The sequence below is a fragment of the Littorina saxatilis genome, linkage group LG8, assembly GCF_037325665.1.
Source record: "Littorina saxatilis isolate snail1 linkage group LG8, US_GU_Lsax_2.0, whole genome shotgun sequence".
Taxonomy (NCBI): Eukaryota; Metazoa; Mollusca; class Gastropoda; order Littorinimorpha; family Littorinidae; genus Littorina; species Littorina saxatilis.
The window spans coordinates 35,605,388-35,628,329 of NC_090252.1; the positions used below are offsets into that span (position 1 = coordinate 35,605,388).

The 22,942-nt window shown below is 40.3% G+C and overlaps 1 protein-coding gene across 2 annotated transcripts; it reads right to left on the reverse strand.

Annotated features, from left to right (window-relative positions):
* Positions 1 to 733: 733 nt before the first annotated feature.
* On the reverse strand, positions 734 to 17,214 carry LOC138973397 (uncharacterized). 2 transcript variants are annotated; one of them, XM_070346110.1, is made up of 5 exons: positions 16,928 to 17,214; positions 12,860 to 13,125; positions 12,001 to 12,098; positions 5,141 to 5,310; positions 734 to 4,150 (listed from the first exon to the last, which is right to left on the reverse strand). In XM_070346110.1, exons 2-4 carry the CDS (start codon positions 13,029 to 13,031, stop codon positions 5,170 to 5,172), a joined length of 411 nt encoding a protein of 136 aa, XP_070202211.1. In that variant the 5' UTR covers positions 13,032 to 13,125; positions 16,928 to 17,214; the 3' UTR covers positions 734 to 4,150; positions 5,141 to 5,169. The 2 variants fall into 2 exon arrangements, with proteins under 2 accessions (XP_070202211.1, XP_070202212.1); XM_070346111.1 differs by lacking the exon at positions 734 to 4,150 and adding an exon at positions 4,209 to 4,329.
* Between the last annotated feature and the right edge of the window lie 5,728 nt (positions 17,215 to 22,942).

Sequence of the window (22,942 nt, forward strand, 5' to 3'; positions counted from 1 at the left end):
TGCAGAATAAGCTTTTTTTTAATTTAATTTTTTTAATTTATTATTAAATAATTTCATGAAAAGCAGCTGAAGTGTGTGTTGAAAATTTAATTAGTAAGAATGTAATCATTGAATATAAAAGTTTTCTAACCACAAAGAAGGCCTTGCATGCCAACCCCAGCATATTGTTATTTAGTATTTTGTTGTCTCAGCATTCCTCATCTGGTGTGTGTTTCAAATTCATTTTGTACATTTTGTCTGGTTCTTTATAATTGCTCTCTCTCAGATAGAGTTCCGAGTGAAATGAGTTTGGAGTTGGAGCATGGTAATATATGCTTCAAAGTGGAGACATTTCCGACTGTTTGTGTCAATTTGTTGATCCATGGACCGAATACATGTTTCATAATGATCGGTGTTACTTTGTTCATCCTTTTCTGTCTGGAGTGAAAGACAATACCTGTGTGTATGTGTATGTGTGTGTTTATGCGTGTGTATGTGTGTGTGTGTATGTGTGTGTGTGTATGCGTGTGTGTGTATGCATGTGTGTGTGTGTGTGTATGTGTGTGTGTATGTGTGTGTATGTGTATGCATGTGTATGTGTGCATGTGTGTGTATGTGTGTATGTGTGTGTATGTATATGTGTGTGTGTATGTGTATATGCATGTGTGTGTGTATGTGTGCGTGCAATGCATTGTTTGTCAAATGCATGTGAATGAGTGTCTGTTTGTTTGTGTCTGTCTCTGCATGTGTTTCTGTCTACCTGTGTAAGTGCCTCAGTTTGTCTGCGACTGTCGGTGTGTGTAATAATTATTGTCTTGAGGGTTAATTAATAATACCGATACATGCACAGCCTTAGCAGTGACCGAACCAGTATTTGTTCTATTGCTGATGTACCGAAGTCACTAAGACAAACTTCATTCTCAACATTTCTTTGTCAGTTTCTGGGAGACACGTATTAGAAGCAACAGAATGTTTACATGGCGCCAATATTCGCATTATGATGTCTTCTCGGACTTTGTTTTGCTTTTGACGTCAGAGGTTTTACCTTGAAAGAGAGGTATCAAATAACCAAAGGGAAGTAATCGCTCTATGCATATGACATGTGTAATGGAGTAAGCGAGAGTTGTATGGAACCTTTCTCCTGGCACATAAAAGATGATGAAAGTCGCTTGTTCATTTCAATGCTTGTTATTCTCTCAGGTGCCGGGAGAAAGGTCCCATCCAACTCTCGCTTACTCCATTACACATGTCGTGTGCATAAAGAGCAATTACTTCCCTTTGGTTATTTGATATCTTAACAATGCTCTGCCTCATTTCGTTTAAGATTCTTGAAAGAGAGGGTCAGAAGGAGATTCTTGGTTTGTTTACTTTAATTGTGTAACTGCAAATTGATGTATGCAAATGGTAAACACATCATGATATATTATTGTGTGTGCATGTAATGTGAGTGCATCGTGTGTAGGATTTCGTGTGGTAAATCAGCACAAATGGGTTACAACTCACTTGCACGATTTAAAAAAAAATCAGGCAGTTAGGTAGTCGTCTAGGAATTGCTGTGCACGCACACACATGCACACATTACACCACAACCCTCATCTTTATTCCTGGTTTACCTGAAAACATTCAGTCAAAACTAAATGTACATACTAAAATGTTACCACACTTGGAATGTAAATATCACAATGCCCATGTTTTAATTTGAGTGAATGACAATACAGAAATTATACCCATAAACATGAGACTCAATCACTTCATTATGAAGACTTGTCCAGAACACTTATTCATTTCCAATTTTTATTTCCCAAAGAAACTTGCAAATAACTGAAAGAATAATTATCCCTGTCAGTGCATGTATACAGTACAAGAAGTTACAGTCCTCCAAGTCAGTACAACCTGAGTGTATACAGTGTGAAACACAAAGATAAATTACCATTTAAAGATGCATAAATCTTATCGTGTGACTGAACATGTACAGATTTTTGACAATATGTGACCCTCCACCACGAAATGAGTCGCATGTCACCTCGCGCGGTTCTGCGCTAGGCTTAATATAAGTCCGGGGAGTGTCTGGTAACAGTGTGAGGGTCACCTTAGTCACAGGCTTATAACTCAAACAGTTTTTGCTCTTTTCTAAAACGGTTTTCACCACTGGATAGAGCATAGAAAACTCTTTAAAAAATATACAAATATGAAAATCATGCAAAGGTGACATGCGACTCATTCCGTGGTGGAGGGTCACATATGGAATGAGCATCCATCCATTTCAATACATACGGGCGCTGTGGCGGGCTGGTAAGACATCGGCCTCCTAATCGGAAGGTCGAAGGTTCGAATCCCGGCCGCAGCCGCCTGGTGGGTTAAGTGTGGAGATTTTTCCGATCTCCCAGGTCAACTTATGTGCAGACCCTTTGTGTGTACACGCAAGCACAAGACCAAGTGCGCACGGAAAAGATCCTGTAATCCATGTCAAAGGTCGGTGGGTTATAGAAAAAAAGAAAAATACCCAGCATGCTTCCTCCGAAAGCGGCGTATGGCTGCCTTAATGGCGGGGTAAAAACGGTCATACACGTAAAATTCCACTCGTGCAAAAACACGTGTACGTGGGAGTTTCAGCCCACGAACGCAGAAGAAGAAGAAGAAGAAGTAATGAATTAAGGTGGCATTGTAATAGACAACAACAAAAATGAGACTTGCAATAGCATGTAAAAGAAAAGTGACCCTGATGATTACAATGGGCTTTGCCAAAAAAGGCTTGGATATGTTGAGGTCAAATTTCACATACGCTTTTCATAGGAACAGTTGCATTGTGGAACATGCTATCTGCATCAGCTTACCTGAAATTGTAAAATGCTCACCTTAGAGCTTGGAATAAATAGTTAAATGCACAGGTAAAAGAGAAAAACAAAATAAACAAAAAATAAAAAATTCTGGGTAAAATATATAATGCTGCCAGCTTGTCTGCTAACTGTATAGTGAAAAGATCTACCTTGTATGTTGACAAAATTGAGGGAAGTCAGTATACCTCAGATATTGATAAAAAAACAACATTTTTTCAATAACAGGCATGCAAGCCCCTGGAGCAATTTTTTGATTAGTGCTTTTGTGAACAAGAAACAATTAACAAGTGGCTCTATCCCATCCCCCCCCCCCCCCCCTTTCCCCGTCGCGATATAACCTTGAACGGTTGAAAACGACGTTAAACACCAAATAAATAAAGAAAGAAACCTTAATGTTAACCGCTAAAATAAAGTGGGCTGGAATCTTTTTCATAAAACTGTGAAGGACAGCAAATGTGACAATGTCCAAATCATTCGTCTTATCTTTAACCATCGATTGCTGAATAAGAAATTCATCTTTACTGAAAATGAGGAGAATTAGTGCCATAAATTAAAAAACAAAAAAAACATCCTTAAAAGACACTGAAATGACCTTGCCAAACCCCAGACCAGTAGGAAGACATTGAGTTAAAAAACAAAGGATTACTGTACTCACCGATACAAAGACGACACAAGAAGATAACAAATTTTCGCTTCTGGAAGCTTCATCAGGAAAAACAAGAACACAAAAGACAACAAAAAGCAGACGCAACACGGAACGAACAAGGTTTGAAAGAAAATGGAGGGGAGACACACAAAAAGGGGAAGGAACTCTAGGAACGGAAATGAACGAAAGGGGAGAGAAGTGGTTGGATGATGTCAAGGGCATAGGCATACAGACTAAAAGTAATACACATTCATAAAGGGGGTGGGGGGGGGGGGGGGGGGGAATAAAAAAAATAAAAAAAAACTTCAGACACAAGATAAATGCACACCCAATGAACAGTCAAAAAAATAAGGCATATCAAAAATATCATTTTTGTAAACTTCACACCCATGCACATATGTCACACATACAAAGGACAGCAAAAAAGCCCAACAAACAGAAGGACAATTTCTCTAAACTTGATTCACATTCATATAGTGATATACCCCCACAAAAAAAGGACGGAGAATAATAAGTCGGACATTGTTGTAAACTTCAGACTCTTCCAGAAATGATCTGCTGTCAACAACTACCCAGCACCTCCGAGCTTGGTGCAAATCGATTCATGCCTCATGTTCCAGCTTGATAACAGGTTTAACAATGGGCAGTCATAAGGGGCCTAAGCGCTGAGTCGCAGTCAAAGGCACATCTGAAATTCAAAAGTTAAATATTCAGTTACTCACACAGTAAGTTTTTCTGTTCCAAAATCAGTAAAATTTACAATTTTATAATTTGTTATACATATTCTGAATTTACAACACACTGTTTTTTCATTAACAATCGGCAGTCATAGGGGGCCTAAGCGCTGAGTCGCAGTCAAAGGCACATCTGAAATTCAAAAGTTAAATATTCAGTGACTCACAAACACAGTTTGTATTTCTGTTTCAAGGTCTGTTTTAAAAGACCACTGGGTCGGCGTACTGTACTATAAATGTAACATTTTGTTTTGTCAATAATTAAACGTTTCCATAAACTTTTGATTTTGTTTCAAGATCAGTTTGTCTTCATACTTTTTATATTCTGAAATCCAAAAACAGAAAGACTGCTAGCGTTCCAACATTCACAATCAAAATCCCAAGAATGGTTTGTTTGTTTGTTTGCTTAACGCCCAGCCGACCACGAAGGGCCACATCAGGGCGGTGCTGCTTTGACATAATTATAATGTGCGCCACACACAAGACAGAAGTCGCAGCACATGCTTCGTGTCTCACCCAGTCACATTATTCTGACACCGGACCAACCAGTCCCAGCACTAACCCCATAATGCCAGACGCCAGGCGGAGCAGTCACTAGATTGCCAATTTTAAAGTCTTAGGTATGACCCGGCCGGGGTTCGAACCCACGACCTCCCGATCACGGGGCGGACGCCTTACCACTAGGCCAACCGTGCCGGTCCCAAGAATGGTACGTTACTGGAATGTTTTATTATTGACAAAACAAAACGTTACACTTACAGTACGTTGACCCAGTGGTCTTTTCAGCAGACAAACATTTATGATACAAATAAAGAACTTATCTCAAAATAATCGACGAATTAACGTGACAAACTTGCAAGATGCCGGAGAGGCAATGATCAAATCAATTATTCAACTATATGTAGCCATTCATATTACACTTCTGTAACTGTAAACCAACTCACCATTGTGGAGAGATGTAGATGTGATATGGTTAGGACTGGGCTCTGTTCTCCTCCCTCATCTTGAGCCACTCGGCCAGGGCTTGCTTGTAGTTGACGGCCCTGTCGGGGATCCCCACCAGGCGGAACACCTTCTCCATGCTGGGCCAGTCAGCCGGGTGCTCCTCCACATGCTAAATATCACACACAACATTCAATTCAATCAATTCAATTCAATAAAGGACGGGCGCAGTGGCGTGGTGGTAAGACGTCGGCCTCCTAATCGGGAGTTCGAATCCCGGTCGCTGCCGCCTGGTGAGTTTAGAGTGGACATTTTTCCGATATCCCAGGTCAACTTATGTGAAGACCTGCTAGTGACTTAACCCCCTTTGTGTGTACACGCAAGCACAAAACCAAGTGCGCACGGAAAAGATCCTGTAATCCATGTCGGAGTTCGGTGGGTTATGGAAACACGAAAATACCCAGCATGCCTACTCAACAAAAGCGGAGTGAAGCTGACTATGCTCTCAGAGTATAGTTTGGGGAACCCAAATGGGCAAACGAGCTCACACGTAACCAGACAAATTCTGGAACGCTGAAGAAGAAGAAGAAGAATTCAATAAAACTTTATTATCTGAGTGCAACAATTAAAACGAAATTGTTCTTTAGGCTTTTCCACAAAAACATCACATAAAAACACACTATCAGAACATATATAGACACATAAAAGTACACATCAATACACACATAACCCAAACCACACATATCCCTACCCGCACCCTAACATTCAAAAGCACGTTGGGAAACATTTTAAGGGTGCGAGAGATAAAATATGCCCACTAGCCTGACAGGATAGGCATGCTGTATGATTTAGGTGTGTGTTTTTTTCCCTCCATTTTGATGAAAGTACAGGAGGGCTGGACCTGGTATAGGAGTGGGAGGGGCTTCAAAAATCAGGCAGGTCGGCTATACAGTTAAACCCCCCTTTTAAGACTTCCTCCCTTTTAAGACCTTAGTTTTTTGGATTTCCTATTCATATCCTATGTAGAGGGCGGGGATGTAGCTCAGTCAGGGCGGGGATGTAGCTCAGTCAGGGCGGGGATGTAGCTCAGTCAGGGCGGGGATGTAGCTCAGTCAGGGCGGGGATGTAGCTCAGTCAGGGCGGGGATGTAGCTCAGTCAGGGCAGGAGTAGCTCAGTCAGGGCGGGGATGTAGCTCAGTCAGGGCGGGGATGTAGCTCAGTCCGTAGCGCGCTGGATTTGTACCCCGTTGGCCGCTGTCAGCGTGAGTTCGTCCCCACGTTTGGCGAGAGATTTATTTCTCAGTCAACTTTGTGTGCAGACTCTCCTCGGTGTCCGAACACCCCCGTGTGTACACGCACGCACAAGACCAAGTGCGCACGAAAAAGATCCTGTAATCCATGTCAGAGTTCGGTGGGTTATAGAAACACGAAAATACCCAGCATGCTTCCTCCGAAAGCGGCGTATGGCTGCCTAAATGGCGGGGTAAAAACGGTCATACACGTAAAAGCCGTGGGAGTTTCAGCCCATGAACGAACAAACAATATCCTTTGTAAATTTAGCCCCATTTTATGACTCCCTCCCTTTTACATTTAGTCAAGTTTTGACTAAATGTTTTAACATAGAGGGGGACTCGAAAGGAGGGTCGTGGTGTATGTGTGTGTGTGTGTGCGTGCGTGCGTGTAGAGCGATTCAGACCAAACTACTGGAGACAGGTTTCACAGTCTTCAGAGTCGGGTATGTCCCTGACTTTGATATTAAATAAAATGTTTCGTTTTGTTTAGTCGTGAATTTTCACTGGTCTGTGTCGAATGTCTTCGGAATTTACATATGAAAAATAAACTTTGATCGAATTTAAGTCAAGTTTGTATTCCCCACCAGCGAAAAAGGTAGGTCGGTCGTGAGAAATGAGACAGACACGATTTCCCTTTTTAGCCACATTGCAATAGACAAAGGCACCAGTACAAAAACACACAAAGAAATCCAGTGAAAAGTACATTAGAAACCAAAGAACAGAGATAGATGAACACACTTAGTTAAAAAAAACCAATGAATGTGTTTATGTTTAGTCGATACAATCGCATGTGAAGTAAACGGTCTTTTTTCTAAATGTGTCTGTCTCAAAAACGTTAATTACAAATCTGTTCAGTTGGAATGGCTGTTAAAAGGTTTGGACGTAACATCCCTGATAGCATGCTAACGTTAATTTAACGTTAATTTAACGTTTGCATGGTTAGATTTTGGTTTACGGTTAGCATTAAACGTTAAATTAACGTTAAATTAACGTTAGCAGAAAAACGGTTCTAAAGCAAACGTTAAATTAACGTTAAATTAACGTTAGCAAGCAAACCGTTTTCATGGCAAACCTTTTTTAAACGTTAATTTAACGTTTGCCTGAAAACCAATATAAAACGGTTTGCATTGAAACGTTAAAATAACGTTAAATAAACGTTTACACATAACCGTTCAATATCAAACCATTTTTAAACGTTAATTTAACGTTTGCCTGAAAACCAATATAAAACGGTTTGCATTGAAACGTTAAAATAAGCATATGCTTTTAATAAGTAGCAATTTCCATCAAATCACGACATGAAAGGGTTTTGAAAGGCTAACTACGGCTTATTCTACTTGCGCTTGGTCATTTTGTCACTCTGGCAAGGTGTCTGTCTCATTTTTTCTCACGACCGCCCTGCAGACAAATCGTCTGCTATAACCGCCATACACAGCAAATTGTCATGATGCAACCAATTTTACACTTCCTATCCGTTGTCAGGCAGATAATCAACTGGCTGACTAAAGAATTTTTCGGCATGTGTTTATTTCAGAGCACGTTAATTACTGTCTAGTAACTCGGGCAAGGTGTCTGTCTCATTTTTTCTCACGACCGCCCTGCAGACAAATCGTCTGCTATAACCGCCATACACAGCAAATTGTCATGATGCAACCAATTTTACACTTCCTATCCGTTGTCAGGCAGATGATCAACTGGCTGACTAAAGAATTGTTCGGCATGTGTTTATTTCAGAGCACGTTATTTACTGTCTAGTCACTCGGGCAAGGTGTCTGTCTCATTTTTTCTCACGACCGTCCTGAAGACAAATCGTCTGCTATGACCGCCATACACAGCAAATTGCCATGATGCGACCAATTTTATACTTCCTTTCCGTTGTCAGGCAGATGATCAACTGGCTGACTAAAGAATTTTTCGGCATGTGTTTATTTCAGAGCACGTTATTTACTGTCTCTGAAAACCTTGAATTCTCACGACCGCCCGGCACTATTGACGGTCATTTCTTACCAAATGTTAAGCAGATTCATTTGTAAAATAACAACATTCAGTGACTGTGTCTGATCAACGCCAGTGGTTTTTTTCAATCCTTGAATGCACTGCTTTGTGAATGTTGTGGTCAAGTGAGAGTTTTATAGACATCGCCGTACGTTTTTTAACACTTTGATGACGTCAGACAGCAGATTGAAAACGTTCCAACTTGGAAAGAGAGCCAGTCACGATCATATCATCGTAGGGAATCAATAGTTGCTTTGTTTATTAACTTTCAAGTGCTTTTAAAAGTTTGATTTTTGTCATTGTTATTGTTGCACATGTGCGTGCGTACGTGCGCGCGCGCCTGTCAGTGTGGAAGAGTGTAGGGTAAGTGTATCCAATTCCGACCGACTTCGTGGATACCTAAATCCGACCGATTTTCCAAGTCACTAATGATGAGGTTCACACGTCATCCCAACAGAAAGAATGCCATTCATACAAGGGCCATTACTGTGGGATACCAGGAAATGAAAGGGCAGATGAGCTGGCAAAAGAAGGAGCCGTGGAAGACCAACCTGAAAACAGTGTCAGCTTTAGTGAGCAGAAGACAATCATCAAGGCATTGATGAGGCCAAGGACAAACAGAGATGACTACCACACAATGTCCAGAGAGCAGCAAGTCAACCTCATCAGGCTGCGTACTGGCCACAACAGGCTCAATGCTCACATGAACCGAAAGTTCAAGCTGGCGCCATCACCAACCTGTGCCTGCGGTCAAGAGGACCAAACAGCGGAACACATCTTACAGCGATGTCCCTTACTAGATGAGGAACGAAAAGAAGTGTGGCCGTCACCAACTCCCTTGCAGACCAAACTATACGGCAGTCGACAGGAGTTGGAGAAAACGACAACATTTATCACCAGTGCTGGACTGATTGTGTAACCTCTGCGAACGCCAAGAAGAAGAAGAAGACAAGGGCCATTCATGAACGGTTGATGACGCGACGTCACGAACCAATCGTTTCGTCACGAGAGTTAATTGCGTCATCTGCACCGCGGCGCGAAATGTGCCTTCGCCATACGTTTCTTGCAAAGGGTGAGATAATTTGATGAACAGAGTTGTGTTTCTTTTACATGGATGTTAATAAGTGTTTTTGGAAGAATAATGTTATGGTTCTGACTAAGTCTCATTGTACTTTTTAATCGAAAAGGGGAAAATCTTATCGGTCGTGATTAGATACCCAGTTTTTGAGAGAGTATTTAAATCCGACAACAACGCAGATAATACAAAACGCTGCACAAAATCCCAGTAAAACCATTCATTGTTTACGTTTATGACTTGAAAAAAGCATATGAACAAGGAAACATTATCAGATGATGTATTATCTAGCTGTGTGTGTGTGTGTGTGTGTGTGCGTGCGGCCGAGCGTTGCGCGCACGTGTTCGTTTGTGTGTGTGTGTGTGTGTGTGTGTGTGTGTGTGTGTGTGTGTGTGTGTGTGTGTGTGCGTGCGTGCGTGTGTGTGTGTAAGCGTGCGCGCGAGCGTTGTGCGCACGTGTTCGTTTGTGTTAGCTTATGTGTGTGTGAGTGTGTGTGTGTGTGTGTGTGTGTGTGTGTGTGTGTGTGTGTGAGTGTTGATGCGTGAGTGTTGATGCGTGCGTACTTGCATGTGTGCGTGCGAGAGGGGTTGGGTTTTCTTATGTGTGCAGAGTAGTTGTTGTAGAAAATGCAAGACATTAAGGTTCAGTCTGTAGTGGATATACTGGGACAGCGTCCATGTACTATGCCACAGTTCAGTCTGTAGTGGATATACTGGGACTGCGTCCAGGTACTATGCCACAGTTCAGTCAGTAGTGGATATACTAGGACTGCGTTAAGGTACTCTGCCACAGTCTTTGATGACGTCATTTCCGTTTTTGTGATAGTTGAGGCGGACCTGTTAAGTAATCTTTGATTAAGTCGGGACTTTGATATTGCATTTGAGCCAGGTAGCTTGAAAATAAGTCAATTAGTTCGCTCATTAAAATTGTCATCAAAAACAAATATTTCATTACAGATTCAAACACTACTGCATTGTACTTCTTATCTTCTCCTGATTTAAAATATATATATACATATGTTATGTTTACTTTAAAAACGCGTTCAGAATTAAAGAAAACAGGTTGAGTATGCTTCGCGGAGATGAGTGTGATCCGTGACGGTTTTCGGGTATGGTTAGCCGAGACTATCTGAATTTAGTCTCGCCGATCGGACTGTTTTTTTTTTTTAGTTTATCCTTCAATTTGATGCCTATAGATTGACTACATGTTTTTATATCGCTTTACGCGACTTGTTTTACATTTCGTCAAGTTATGAAATGTATTATAAAATTTGGTACATAACATTCTAAAAATTGCAAATAACAATAACACTTTTGATTACAGATTCAAAAGTTATTGCATTGTATCCTTTGGATTTCCTGGATCCCAATGTATAAACAGATATGCCATGCTTAGTGTGAAAATCTGCTCAAATGAGAAAAATCGCCCGTTTTGTTCATATCGCGGAGACAACCCGTCTCGGTCTTCTGGTTTCGGCTAGCCAAATCTCACTAGCATTGTTAATGACTCGTCCCTGATTCCAATGTTGATCTTTTAGTTTCAAACCAACTTAATGTTTTATTATCGCTTCACATGACTTGTTCTGTATATTTTTTTTCGCTGTCATGATGTCACCATTTAGAGGGTAGGGTTACATTTTCAGGTATTTATTCCCCAAGAATATGCAAAAAAAATTCCAAACTCGTTTTTTTCTATTGGTCAATGATTCTACTTTTTTTTTAAAGTGAGAAATGGAGTGCAATTAACATTGTTACTTTTGAAGGTATGCTCATGACGTGCATCACAGCGAAATAGCAGTTCAGAAGAACGGAATTCCCATAATTAGTCCTTATTTGCTGCTTTTTTCACTGAGCTCGGAAATGATATTTTGCTTGCATTGTTATTGCTTAATTTATTAAAGCCTCTGGACAATATTCTTTGAATAAATCGTTACCCAATTCTGTTTACGTCTATCCCTTTGTTTGATAGAGTACTGTAACAAGCTATCACATTATGTCGACAAGAATGCGTCTCCATACAAGTTTTTGTCTTGATTCCATCCAGGAGGATGTAAGGCTTTAATAAAAACACTATTTCAAAGATCTCTGTCAAGATTGATTTTGTTGAAAAAAAAGGAAGTCTGTGATTGAAGATTGTGAAACCTGCCTGGACCGATCTTTATGAAATTTGACATGAGAGTTCCTGGGTATGATAATATCCCCACACGTTTTTTTATTTTTTTCTATAAATGTCTTTGATGATGTACGTCGTATCCGGCTTTTTGTGAAAGTTGAGACGGCACTGTCACGCCTTCATTTTTTAAGCAAATTGGTTGAAATTTTGGTCAAGTAATCTTCGACGAAGCCCGGACTTTGGTATTGCATTTCAGCTTCGAGGCTTAAAAATTAATTAATTAGTTAATCATTAAAGTTGTCATTGAGGGGTGCTTCCGGAATCCACGATCCTTCTGCACCCCTCTCCCCCTAATCCAACCCTATAAAAATCTGTTTATTATGTGTACCTGATAAAGAATATTCTCCTCCTTGTCCAATAGGATTGTCCCCCCTTGTTGCCATGAGTCTCCAGCCAGGTGAGACGTCTCTCTTGCAAGTCGTATACCTGAATGTCAAAAGATCAGGAAAAATGTTGTTTGCATCATAAATTAAGTAGTTCTTGAAACAAATGAAAGTTCGACTTCATTCAGATTCATGGTTCGGCCAAAAACGCTCACCCCATTCATATCCTAAATATGCCTTCAGTTCAGAAAAACAATAAAAAATGTGTTTAGTACAGTGAAACACCATACATCCCCCCCCCTACCCACCATCCCTGTTTTAAAAACTCCCTCCTTTTCAAGACATGATTTTCTCTGATTTTTGTAGAGGTCTCCAAATGGGGGTTCCACTGTAGCATGAAAACTACATTTTTTCGAGCAAGGACAGCACTGATCAGACTACACAACCCTTTGTTTCATAACACAAACAATTGCTCCAGCCCCCTCCCCACCACCACACAACCTAGTGGTAAGACGTCCGCCCCGTGATCGGAAGGTCGTGGGTACGAACCCCGGCCGGGTCATACCTAAGACTTTAAAATTGGCAATCTAGTGGCTGCTCCGCCTGGCGTCTGGCATTATGGGGTTAGTGCTAGGACTGGTTGGTCCGGTGTCAGAATAATGTGACTGGGTGAGACATGTCAAGCCTGTGCTGCGACTTCTGTCTTGTGTGTGGCGCACGTTATATGTCAAAGCAGCACCGCCCTGATATGGCCCTTCGTGGTCGGATGGGCGTTAGGCAAACAAACAAACAAACAAACAAACAAACAAACAAACCACCACACACACACACTAAAACTGTCTCAAACTGTGAAATTTGACAAACCTTCAATCACACCTTTAACACCGTACGTCATGAAGCCGGTGTAGAAAGGTCTCAACAGGGACCTGAAAATCCCTCTCTTCAAGCTGAAGTATTTGTACAGCGTGACTGTCGGGTCTGTGAACAAGTCCCCACAGAACTTGATGGCTGTCATACATTCAAGATACTCGGCCATCTGTTAAGGGGTGGAGCTACCGACGAAGACGACACGTGTGTTGCTGGAAGCCAGCGCATCTGCCAAGGGAGACAGGGCTTGGACCTTCAGCAAGCTGCAACACGAAACGGAACAATTAGAAGTGTTGGAGAATAACGTGGAATGCCCATTTAAGCCCTCCCCACTTTAAGACTCCTCTGTTTACATTTAGTCAAGGTTTGACTAAATGTTTTAACATAGAGGGGGAATCGAGATGAGGGTCGTGGTGTATGTGTGTGTGTCTGTGCGTGTGTGTGTGTAGAGCGATTCAGAGTAAACTACTGGACCGATCTTTATGAAATTGTACATGAGAGTTCCTGGGTATGATATCCCCAGATGGTTTTTTTAAATTTTTTCGATAAATGTCTTTTATGACGTCATATCCGGCTTTTTGTAAAAGTTGCCTGCCAAACGGTTGTGTGACGTGTCTAGTGTGTTGGCGAAGTGTCTTGTGCTTGTCACTTCTCGCTTTCAGCCCTCACCGCTGGCTAGCACCGTCTGTCCTTTTTAGGACAATGCGAAAAGAGAGCAGAATGCGTCAGTCTCTCCTGCCAGTACAATAACCTCTCCACAACAAGCCCTATGTAGTGCCTCCATCGCGGCGACAGGCGTAAACTGGGTACCGCAAGGCCCCAGGCTAGACTACAAGGACTCGGAGGAGGTTGGCCCCTAGACGTGCGGCATGCGGGCCCACCGGTGTGTGGAAACGCCCAGGTGCCCACGAACCAACCTCCAGCTATGGGTCAAATAGCCGGGCAGGATAGGCTCGTCAACCCTGGCAGGCAGCTATCCTAAGAGAAGACCACTCTGAATTCAAAACGAGGGTAGAGGAGGCTCATCATCCATGGAAGGAAACTCGTCTAGGAGAAGGAAAACTCCGAAATGAAACCCACGCAGTCCCTCGAAGACGGAACGGCACTGGCCTTTTTTAGGCGGGGAGCAGACCGGGTGCCTACGCTATCCTCGACAAATGGTTGTGTCATCAACGAATATCCGGCTTTTTGTAAAAGTTGAGGCGGCGCGGCACTGTCACACCCTCATTTTTCAATCAAATTGATTGAAATTTTGGCCAAGCAATCTTCGATGAAGGCCGGACTTCGGTATTGCATTTCAGCATGGAGGCTTACAAATTAATTAATGACTTTGGTCATTAAAAATCTGAAAATTGTAATTAAAATTATTTTTTTATAAAACGATCAAAAATTACTTTTATTTTATTCTTCATCATGTTCTGATTCAAAAAACATAAAAATATGTCATATTCGGATTAAAAACAAGCTCTAAAAATTAAAAATATAAAAATTATGAGGGGAGGGAGGGGGGGAGGGAGGGGGGGGGTGGATGGGATAGAGCCACTTGTTAATTGGGACTTCACATTTCTTACATACTGCTTGACTAAAATCTTTCCAAACATTGACTATATTCTATACAAGAAACACTTAACAAGGGTAAAAGGAGAAACAGAATCCGTTAGTCGCCTCTTACAACATGCTGGGGAGCATCGGGTAAATTCTTCCCCCTAACCCGTGGGGGGTAAAACCGGGTATGACACAGCAAGTCACCAAGTATTCTGAATCTCTGTATAACACACACACATTCACACCACCCATCTATATATATACGACTAGTGTCTGTGTGTCTGTCTGTCTGTCTATCTGTGTGTCTGTGCGCGATGCGCGGCCAAGGTTCTCGATGGATCTGTTTCAAATTTGGTGATCATATTCAGGACACAACCTGGTCGATGAGATATTTCAACACGTGCTCTCAGTGCGCAGCGCTGTGCGCGCTGAACCGATTTTGTTTTTTTTGGTCTGGATCCACTACCAGTAACTCTTCCTTATCTTTTCCAGTGTTTTCAGTCGCGATTATCTCCCTTCCTCCGTGTGGCGTCAATCCATATTCCCGTTACTACGTTACTATTTTTAGAAGGTCACTGCACGTTACTATTTTTAGAAGGTCTCCAGTGTTTTGCGCGTTTATCTCCTTTCCTTCGTGCGCCGGCAAAGCCGGCGTCCCAGGTGCAGCCTGGTATTCGGCTCTACTTCTTCCCGGCGAAGCCGGTACCCGGCGAAGCGGGTAATCATCTAGTCCAACATATACACACTATTCTGTATTCATTAAATTAAAAAATATTTTATTATGCCTCCCCCCCCCCCCCTACACACACACAAAAACAGTTCTTTTTTTTAATTGTCTTTTTCTTTGGAGGGGGGGTATCACGTTCTGATTTAGCTGAATGTAACCATTGTGATCACCATCTGATCATTTTTAGATGTTGTAGCTGTGCATGTTGTTTGACTTTTTCACAACTGATCTTTCACTAGTAGACCAAACAAACTAAAAATATTTGTTTCCAATGAGAAGGCAATAAAAATCAAATCAGGGTCGGTAGGTTGGTTACTTTTCTTATCTTGTTTTTTTATTCAAGTTTGTTTTCTTATTTCTAAAGGCGCTTGTGGCTTTTTACTGGCCAGAAGGGTCTGGGTGGCCGAGTGGTAACGCACTTGCGCTCGGAAGCGAGATGTTGCGAGTTCGACCCTGGGTCAGGGCGTTAGCAATTTTCTCCCCCCTTTCCTATACTAACCTAGGTGGTGGGTTCAAGTGCTAGTCTTTCGGATGAGACGATAAACCGAGGTCCCTTCGTGTACACTACATTGGGGTATGCACGTTAAAGATCCCACGATTGACAAAAGGGTCTTTCCTGGCAAAATTGTATAGGCGTAGATAAAAATGTCCACCAAAATACCTGTGTGACCTGGAATAATAGGCCGTGAAAGGTGGATGCAGCGCCTAAAGGCAGTCGATCTACTGGCCGATGTGAATGCGTGATATATTGTGTAAAAAATTCCATCTCACACGGCATTAATAGGTAACATGCGCCTTGAGTCGCCTTGTGTGGTGAGATACGTGCGCGATATAAATCCTCGTAAATAAAAATAAATAAAAAATAAATAAATAAATAGTGCAAACAAGTTTTCCTTGGATGTCAGACAAGAGTACCTTTCCTCATAAAGTCTGCAAAATCGAGCCTGGTAATTTTTTAATGAAATGTTTTTCAATTTTTTCAATGTTTTGTTTCAAACTAATTTCTTGCTTACGTTTTTTTCTCTCAGAACATGCGAGCAAGTGTATCCTACATCATGGCTATAGACAGCACAACATGTCGCCAAAAAAACCCACGTTTTCTGTTTTTCAGCATTTTTAGGTGCTTAGACCATAGAATTTTTGTGAGCTGTGTAATTTTGTCCTTGACCTTGGCATGCTCTTCCTTGTAAGGAACTGATCATTTTCAAAGTGATTTATTATCGTTTGACATACTTTTGAAAACTGTTGATGCTGTTTTCTCAGAATCAGTTGTTTTTTAGAACCCGCGGGGTCATTGGGAAATACTCATCTTCAGCCCTAACTGTTCAATCTTCTTGCTCTTTTCTGTGTTTTTGCAAGAAATGATGTTTCAGTCTATAAGACTTTCTATAAATTACCGAGGAATTCTTCTAAACACTCTGTCAAAGTACACTTTTTTTTATTTCGTGCCTTTGATACCTATCCAGGGAACAATTTATGTTCGTAAGTATATGACGAAAATGCTCTGTTATTGCATAGTTTACCCAAAAAAGCCGAGAGAAAAAAACACGTCAAGTCTGACCCATAAATCATGCAAATATTCCTTTATAGGAAAAAAACAACAACAAGAAAACTACAACACTTTTTCTGAGGTTTGTATCAAGGATATTGGAAATAATTCAAAAGCTTTCCAACTAAAGGAAAACTTAAATTTCCGTGCCATCTCTGAAACATAAAATGTTTATACGGGTCAAAGTTGAAAGTTCGCGAAAACTGTGTCGCGGTGAAAGAAAATCAACAGAAATACAACTTACCATGCCACTCAAGCAAAATTACGAAGGAAAACAATCAGGGAATACTTGTAACCTTCGCCTGGCAAAATTTCAGATGCTGGAACTTTCTGTCCACTGGAGTTAAAAATGTCAATAGAACTCAAAGTTTGCGCACCGTCCTGGGTCGCCATGTTGGTAAACAAATCAAGGGAGATTATTCTCATTCAAGTGACAATGAGTGAAAACCGTCGTCTGCTAAAGAGAGAGAGAGAGAGAGATAAATAGAGAATACTACATGGCTTGCTGTGTCGTACCAGATTTACACGATTTTTACAAAAAGATTCTGTTTATCCTACATACTGTACTTACGTGTATTTTACTGAAAATGTCCTGCAGCCGAGGCAGCTAACTTGAAGACGCTCGTTTTGGAACCTCGATCTCTTCTGAAGCCTCGTGCAATCTATTACGTCAAAGTAAAGAAACGTCACTCTGAAAGTGTGGCGTGACGTGTTAGTTCTAAACATTTATCGAGCGAGCGCAATTTTTTTTCTCCTATAATGGCGTTTGTCTCGGTGACTTTGGCATCATAAGCAGTGGAAATACAGGTCCCTGCCAGACTTGCCGCTTGACATGACCATTTACATCATATACACACGTGTGATTTGAACGATTATTATCTGCCGAAAGTTCAAGCTGGCGCCATCACCAACCTGTGCCTGCGGTCAAGAAGACCAAACAGCGGAACACATCTTACAGCGATGTCCCTTACTAGATGAGGAACGAAAAGAAGTGTGGCCGTCACAAACTCCCTTGCAGACCAAACTATACGGCAGTCGACAGGAGTTGGAGAAAACGACAACATTTATCACCAGTGCGGGATTGATCGTGTAACCTCTGCGAACGCCAAGAAGAAGAAGAAGAAGATCTCACGAGTGCCTCTCTCACGTATGTAGCATAAGATAAAATAAAATACTTTTTTTATTTACGAGGGTAATGATATAAGCAGTACATGCTTTTTATATTTAGTCAAGTTTTGACTAAATATTTTAACATCGAGGGGGAATCGAAACGAGGGTATGGTGTATGTGTGTCTGTCTGTCTGTGCGTGTGTGTGTGTGTGTGTGTGTGTAGAGCGATTCAGACTAAACTACTGGACCGATCTTTATGAAATTTGACATGAGAGTTCCTGGGTATGAAATCCCCGAACGTTTTTTTCATTTTTTTGATAAATGTCTTTGATGACGTCATATCCGGCTTTTCGTGAAAGTTGAGGCGGCACTGTCACGCCCTCATTTTTCAACCAAATTGGTTGAAAGTTTGGTCAAGTAATCTTCGACGAAGCCCGGGGTTCGGTATTGCATTTCAGCTTGGTGGCTTAAAAATTAATTAATGACTTTGGTCATTAAAAATCTGAAAATTGTAAAAAAAAATAAAAATTTATAAAACGATCCAAATTTACGTTTATCTTATTCTCCATTATTTGCTGATTCCAAAAACATATAAATATGTTATATTCGGATTAAAAAAAAAGCTCTGAAAATTAAATATATAAAAATTATTATCAAATGGTTTTTTTCGAAATCGTTTTAAAAACACTTTCATCTTATTCCTTGTCGGTTCCTCATTCCAAAAACATATAGATATGATATGTTTGGATTAAAAACACGCTCAGAAAGTTAAAACGAAGAGAGGTACAGAAAAGCGTGCTATCCTTCTCAGCGGAACGAATATCCCGCTCTTCTTGTCCACGGGCACTGCCTTTGCCACGGGCGGTGGAGTGACGATGCTACGAGTATACGGTCTTGCTGCGTTGCGTTGTGTTCAGTTTCATTCTGTGAGTTCGACAGCTACTTGACTAAATATTGTATTTTCGCCTTACGCGACTTGTTTATAATCAGCCCCGCCTCGGCCATGAGGGAACAAGAATAATACTAACACCTGGAACATCGTAACATGTAACTCATGATATCATAATAAAAGTAATGATACTACTACTACTACTACTTCTACTAGTACTACTTCTACTACTGATGATGATGATAGTGGTGATGATGATGATCCGGTATCTTATTTACCGGTATTTATTGTTCCTTATAATTTACTCAGTGTCCAAAACATTGTGAAGGCATTAAGTAATTATAGTAAACTAGTACCCATCAACAGATTTTAGATGCAGTAATCATTGTTTTAGAAAATTAGTGAGTTTAACTTTAAAACCCTTTTCACTTGTGCTCTCTTTTTTATATTTAGTCAAGTTTTGACTAAATATTTTAACATCGAGGGGGAATCGAAACGAGGGTCGTGGTGTATGTGTGTCTGTGCGTGTGTGTGTGTGTGTGTGTGTGTAGAGCGATTCAGACTAAACTACTGGACCGATCTTTATGAAATTTGACATGAGAGTTCCTGGGTATGAAATCCCCGAACGTGTTTTTCATTTTTTTGATAAATGTCTTTGATGACGTCATATCCGGCTTTTCGTGAAAGTTGAGGCAGCACTGTCACGCCCTCATTTTTCAACCAAATTGGTTGAAATTTTGGTCAAGTAATCTTCGACGAAGCCCGGACTTCGGTATTGCATTTCAGCTTGGTGGCTTAAAAATTAATTAATGACTTTGGTCATTAAAAATCTGAAAATTGTAAAAAAAAATAAAAATTTATAAAACGATCCAAATTTACGTTTATCTTATTCTCCATCATTTGCTAATTCCAAAAACATATAAATATGTTATATTCGGATTAAAAATAAGCTCTGAAAATTAAATATATAAAAATTATTATCAAAATTAAATTGTCGAAATCAATTTAAAAACACTTTCATCTTATTCCTTGTCGGTTCCTGATTCCAAAAACATATAGATATGATATGTTTGTATTAAAAACACGCTCAGAAAGTTAAAACAAAGAGAGGTACAGAAACGCGGGCTATCCTTCTTAGCGCAACTACTACCCCGCTCTTCTTGTCAATTTCACTGCCTTTACCATGAGCGGTGGACTGACGATGCTACGAGTATACGGTCTTGCTGAAAAATGGCATTGCGTTCAGTTTCATTCTGTGAGTTCGACAGCTACTTGACTAAATATTGTATTTTCGCCTTACGCGACTTGTTATATTTAGTCAAGTTTTGACTAAATATTTTAACATCGAGGGGGAATCGAAACGAGGGTCGTGGTGTATGTGCGTCTGTCTGTCTGTCTGTCTGTCTGTGTGTGTGTGTGTGTGTGTGTGTAGAGCGATTCAGACTAAACTACTGGACCGATCTTTATGAAATTTGACATGAGAGTTCCTGGGTATGAAATCCCCGAACGTGTTTTTCATTTTTTTGATAAATGTCTTTGATGACGTCATATCCGGCTTTTCGTGAAAGTTGAGGCGGCACTGTCACGCCCTCATTTTTCAACCAAATTGGTTGAAATTTTGGTCAAGTAATCTTCGACGAAGCCCGGACTTCGGTATTGCATTTCAGCTTGGTGGCTTAAAAATTAATTAATGACTTTGGTCATTAAAAATCTGAAAATTGTAAAAAAAAATAAAAATTTTCAAAACGATCCAAATTTACGTTTATCTTATTCTCCATCATTTGCTGATTCCAAAAACATATAAATATGTTATATTCGGATTAAAAACAAGCTCTGAAAATTAAATATATAAAAATTATTATCAAAATTAAATTTTTCAAATCAATTTAAAAACACTTTCATCTTATTCCTTGTCGGTTCCTGATTCCAAAAACATATAGATATGATATGTTTGGATTAAAAACACGCTCAGAAAGTTAAAACAAAGAGAGGTACAGAAAAGCGTGCTATCCTTCTTAGCGCAACTACTACCCCGCTCTTCTTGTCAATTTCACTGCCTTTGCCATGAGCGGTGGACTGACGATGCTACGAGTATACGGTCTTGCTGAAAAATGGCAGCTACTTGACTAAATATTGTATTTTCGCCTTACGCGACTTGTATACTTTTAGGTAGGGAGAAAATGTAAGGCTTGATTTGAAGATATTCTTGGAAGAGGGATGAAAAAAAGATTTTTGTGTTGTGAATTAATAATAACAAATTTAGAGACAAGAACTGGAGGTGATCTTCTGTTCATGATTTTATGCATTGTTACTGCTTTATTGAAATGCAGTCTCTTTTTCAGTGGAAGAATATTCAAATGTGTATAGTATTTTTCTTGAAATGTTGCATGTTTCAGCAGAATTAGTTTGATTGCTCTTTTATGCAAGCTAAGCAATGGCTTCAAAGTATTTGCACTAGCAGTGTCCCACAGTGTTGGTGAGTAATCAATATTTGATTGTATATGCGCATGGAAGAACATATCAAAACAGTGGAGGCGAATTCAGTAATAGAGCTGCCTTGTTTTGTTTAGCGTGTGCTGACAAAACAAGCCCCTGCTCGTCAACCGTTAAACGGTTTGTCTTTCGCCGCTAGCCTGCAGGCGAGTTGCCGTTGTTTATCTCTGGTGGCCACTGTTTATAATTCAGAATCTCGGAACCGAGTCTCAGTAAAAACTCTTGGAGAAGTCTGCAAAGCGAAGACCAGAGCATTTTTGCTATGTATGTGGGGGTTTTGCAGACGACATTTTGAAGCATACGCGTTGCCATGACTGCATCGAAATGTTGTATTAAAAACTTCGATAAAGTATCTCAGTTGCACATTTTAGCAAGGTCAATCATTATGCTAATTTAAAATCGCTTCAAGCACTTATTGATTAAAACCAAAACTGTGAAATATAATCTGCTAACACTTTCTTTTATCTATTTAGAGAGTATTGCCAGGATGGTCACGTGCTTCCGTCTTAAATAAACGGGATTATGTATGGATGAATCATTGCATTCAAGTGGCTGTAACACAGGCTAAATAGCAATCTGTTTAACAGAGCTAAATATATCAACAAGAAAAATGTTCATTCAAAATGAACAGCGTCGATGCAATGTCCACCAAAGATTTATTTTGGGAAGTGTTAAAGGTTAGGGTCAAAAGTTAATGAATTGCATGTTGTGCTGGATATATAAATTGTTTATTTCAGTCAATGCTTGATTCATAAGTACATTTTTCAGCATGGTGCATCTACAGGAGGGTGCTCCAACAATGATGCATAGTGCCAACATTTAGCGCAAACTTTTCACAACAGTGCATTATTACCACAAAGCGCATACAGCGATTATATAGTAGCAAGTTGCACTAAACATTTGAACAAAATGCATTTTGTTCAAATGTTAACAGCACAGCACCAAGTTTTGCATAAGTGCACAACAGCACTGACCATTTCACAAAAGTGCATAACAGCTGTGACAATTTTACAAAAGTGCATTGACCACTGATTTCAGGCAGATGGCTAACATGCAGATTTCGCTTTTGTCTGTCTTTCTTTGAAAAGTAGGCATGTTCAAGATCGATGAAGTCATGAGCAATTGGGTTAGATGACAGAAAAGATTCAAAAACGTCAGATTCAGTTAGATGACAGAAAAGATTCAAAAACGTCAGATTCAGTGTTTTGGGCACTGTTGAACAGGAACATTCTCTCCTGTTCAACAAATGTGGGTTCAATTCAAAAGCAACATTGTCACAGATAGGCTAGTGTTACATTTCTGTAAAGTTTCAAAAACATCTTCCATGTTTTGGTTACTGTTGAACAGAGGCATATTTTCCTGTTCAAAAAAGTCTGACACAAATTTTCGTAGTTGTGGGTTTAGGTTCGATCTATACTGTCCTTCAAACGAGTCGTAGAACCGTCATTGTCACAGATAGTGTTACATTTCTGTTTTACATTCAAACGAGTCGTAGAAGTAGTAGTACATTTGCGTTTGGTTGTTTTTTCTTTTAGATTCCTGTCACTCATACTAGCAGTATTGATTGAGGTACATAAATCTGTTGATGTACAGGGATGACTTGTTTGTAATGAATCCTTGTTTCCTCCACATTGAGTTTGCATTGCAGTTGGACAGAAATGAACAGGTGTTAATTGATAAACACATTGATAATGGCTTTTGAGAAAATCAATCAATTCTGCAAAGGAATTAACTTGATGACATCAAAACTGCAGCGCCATTTGAAGA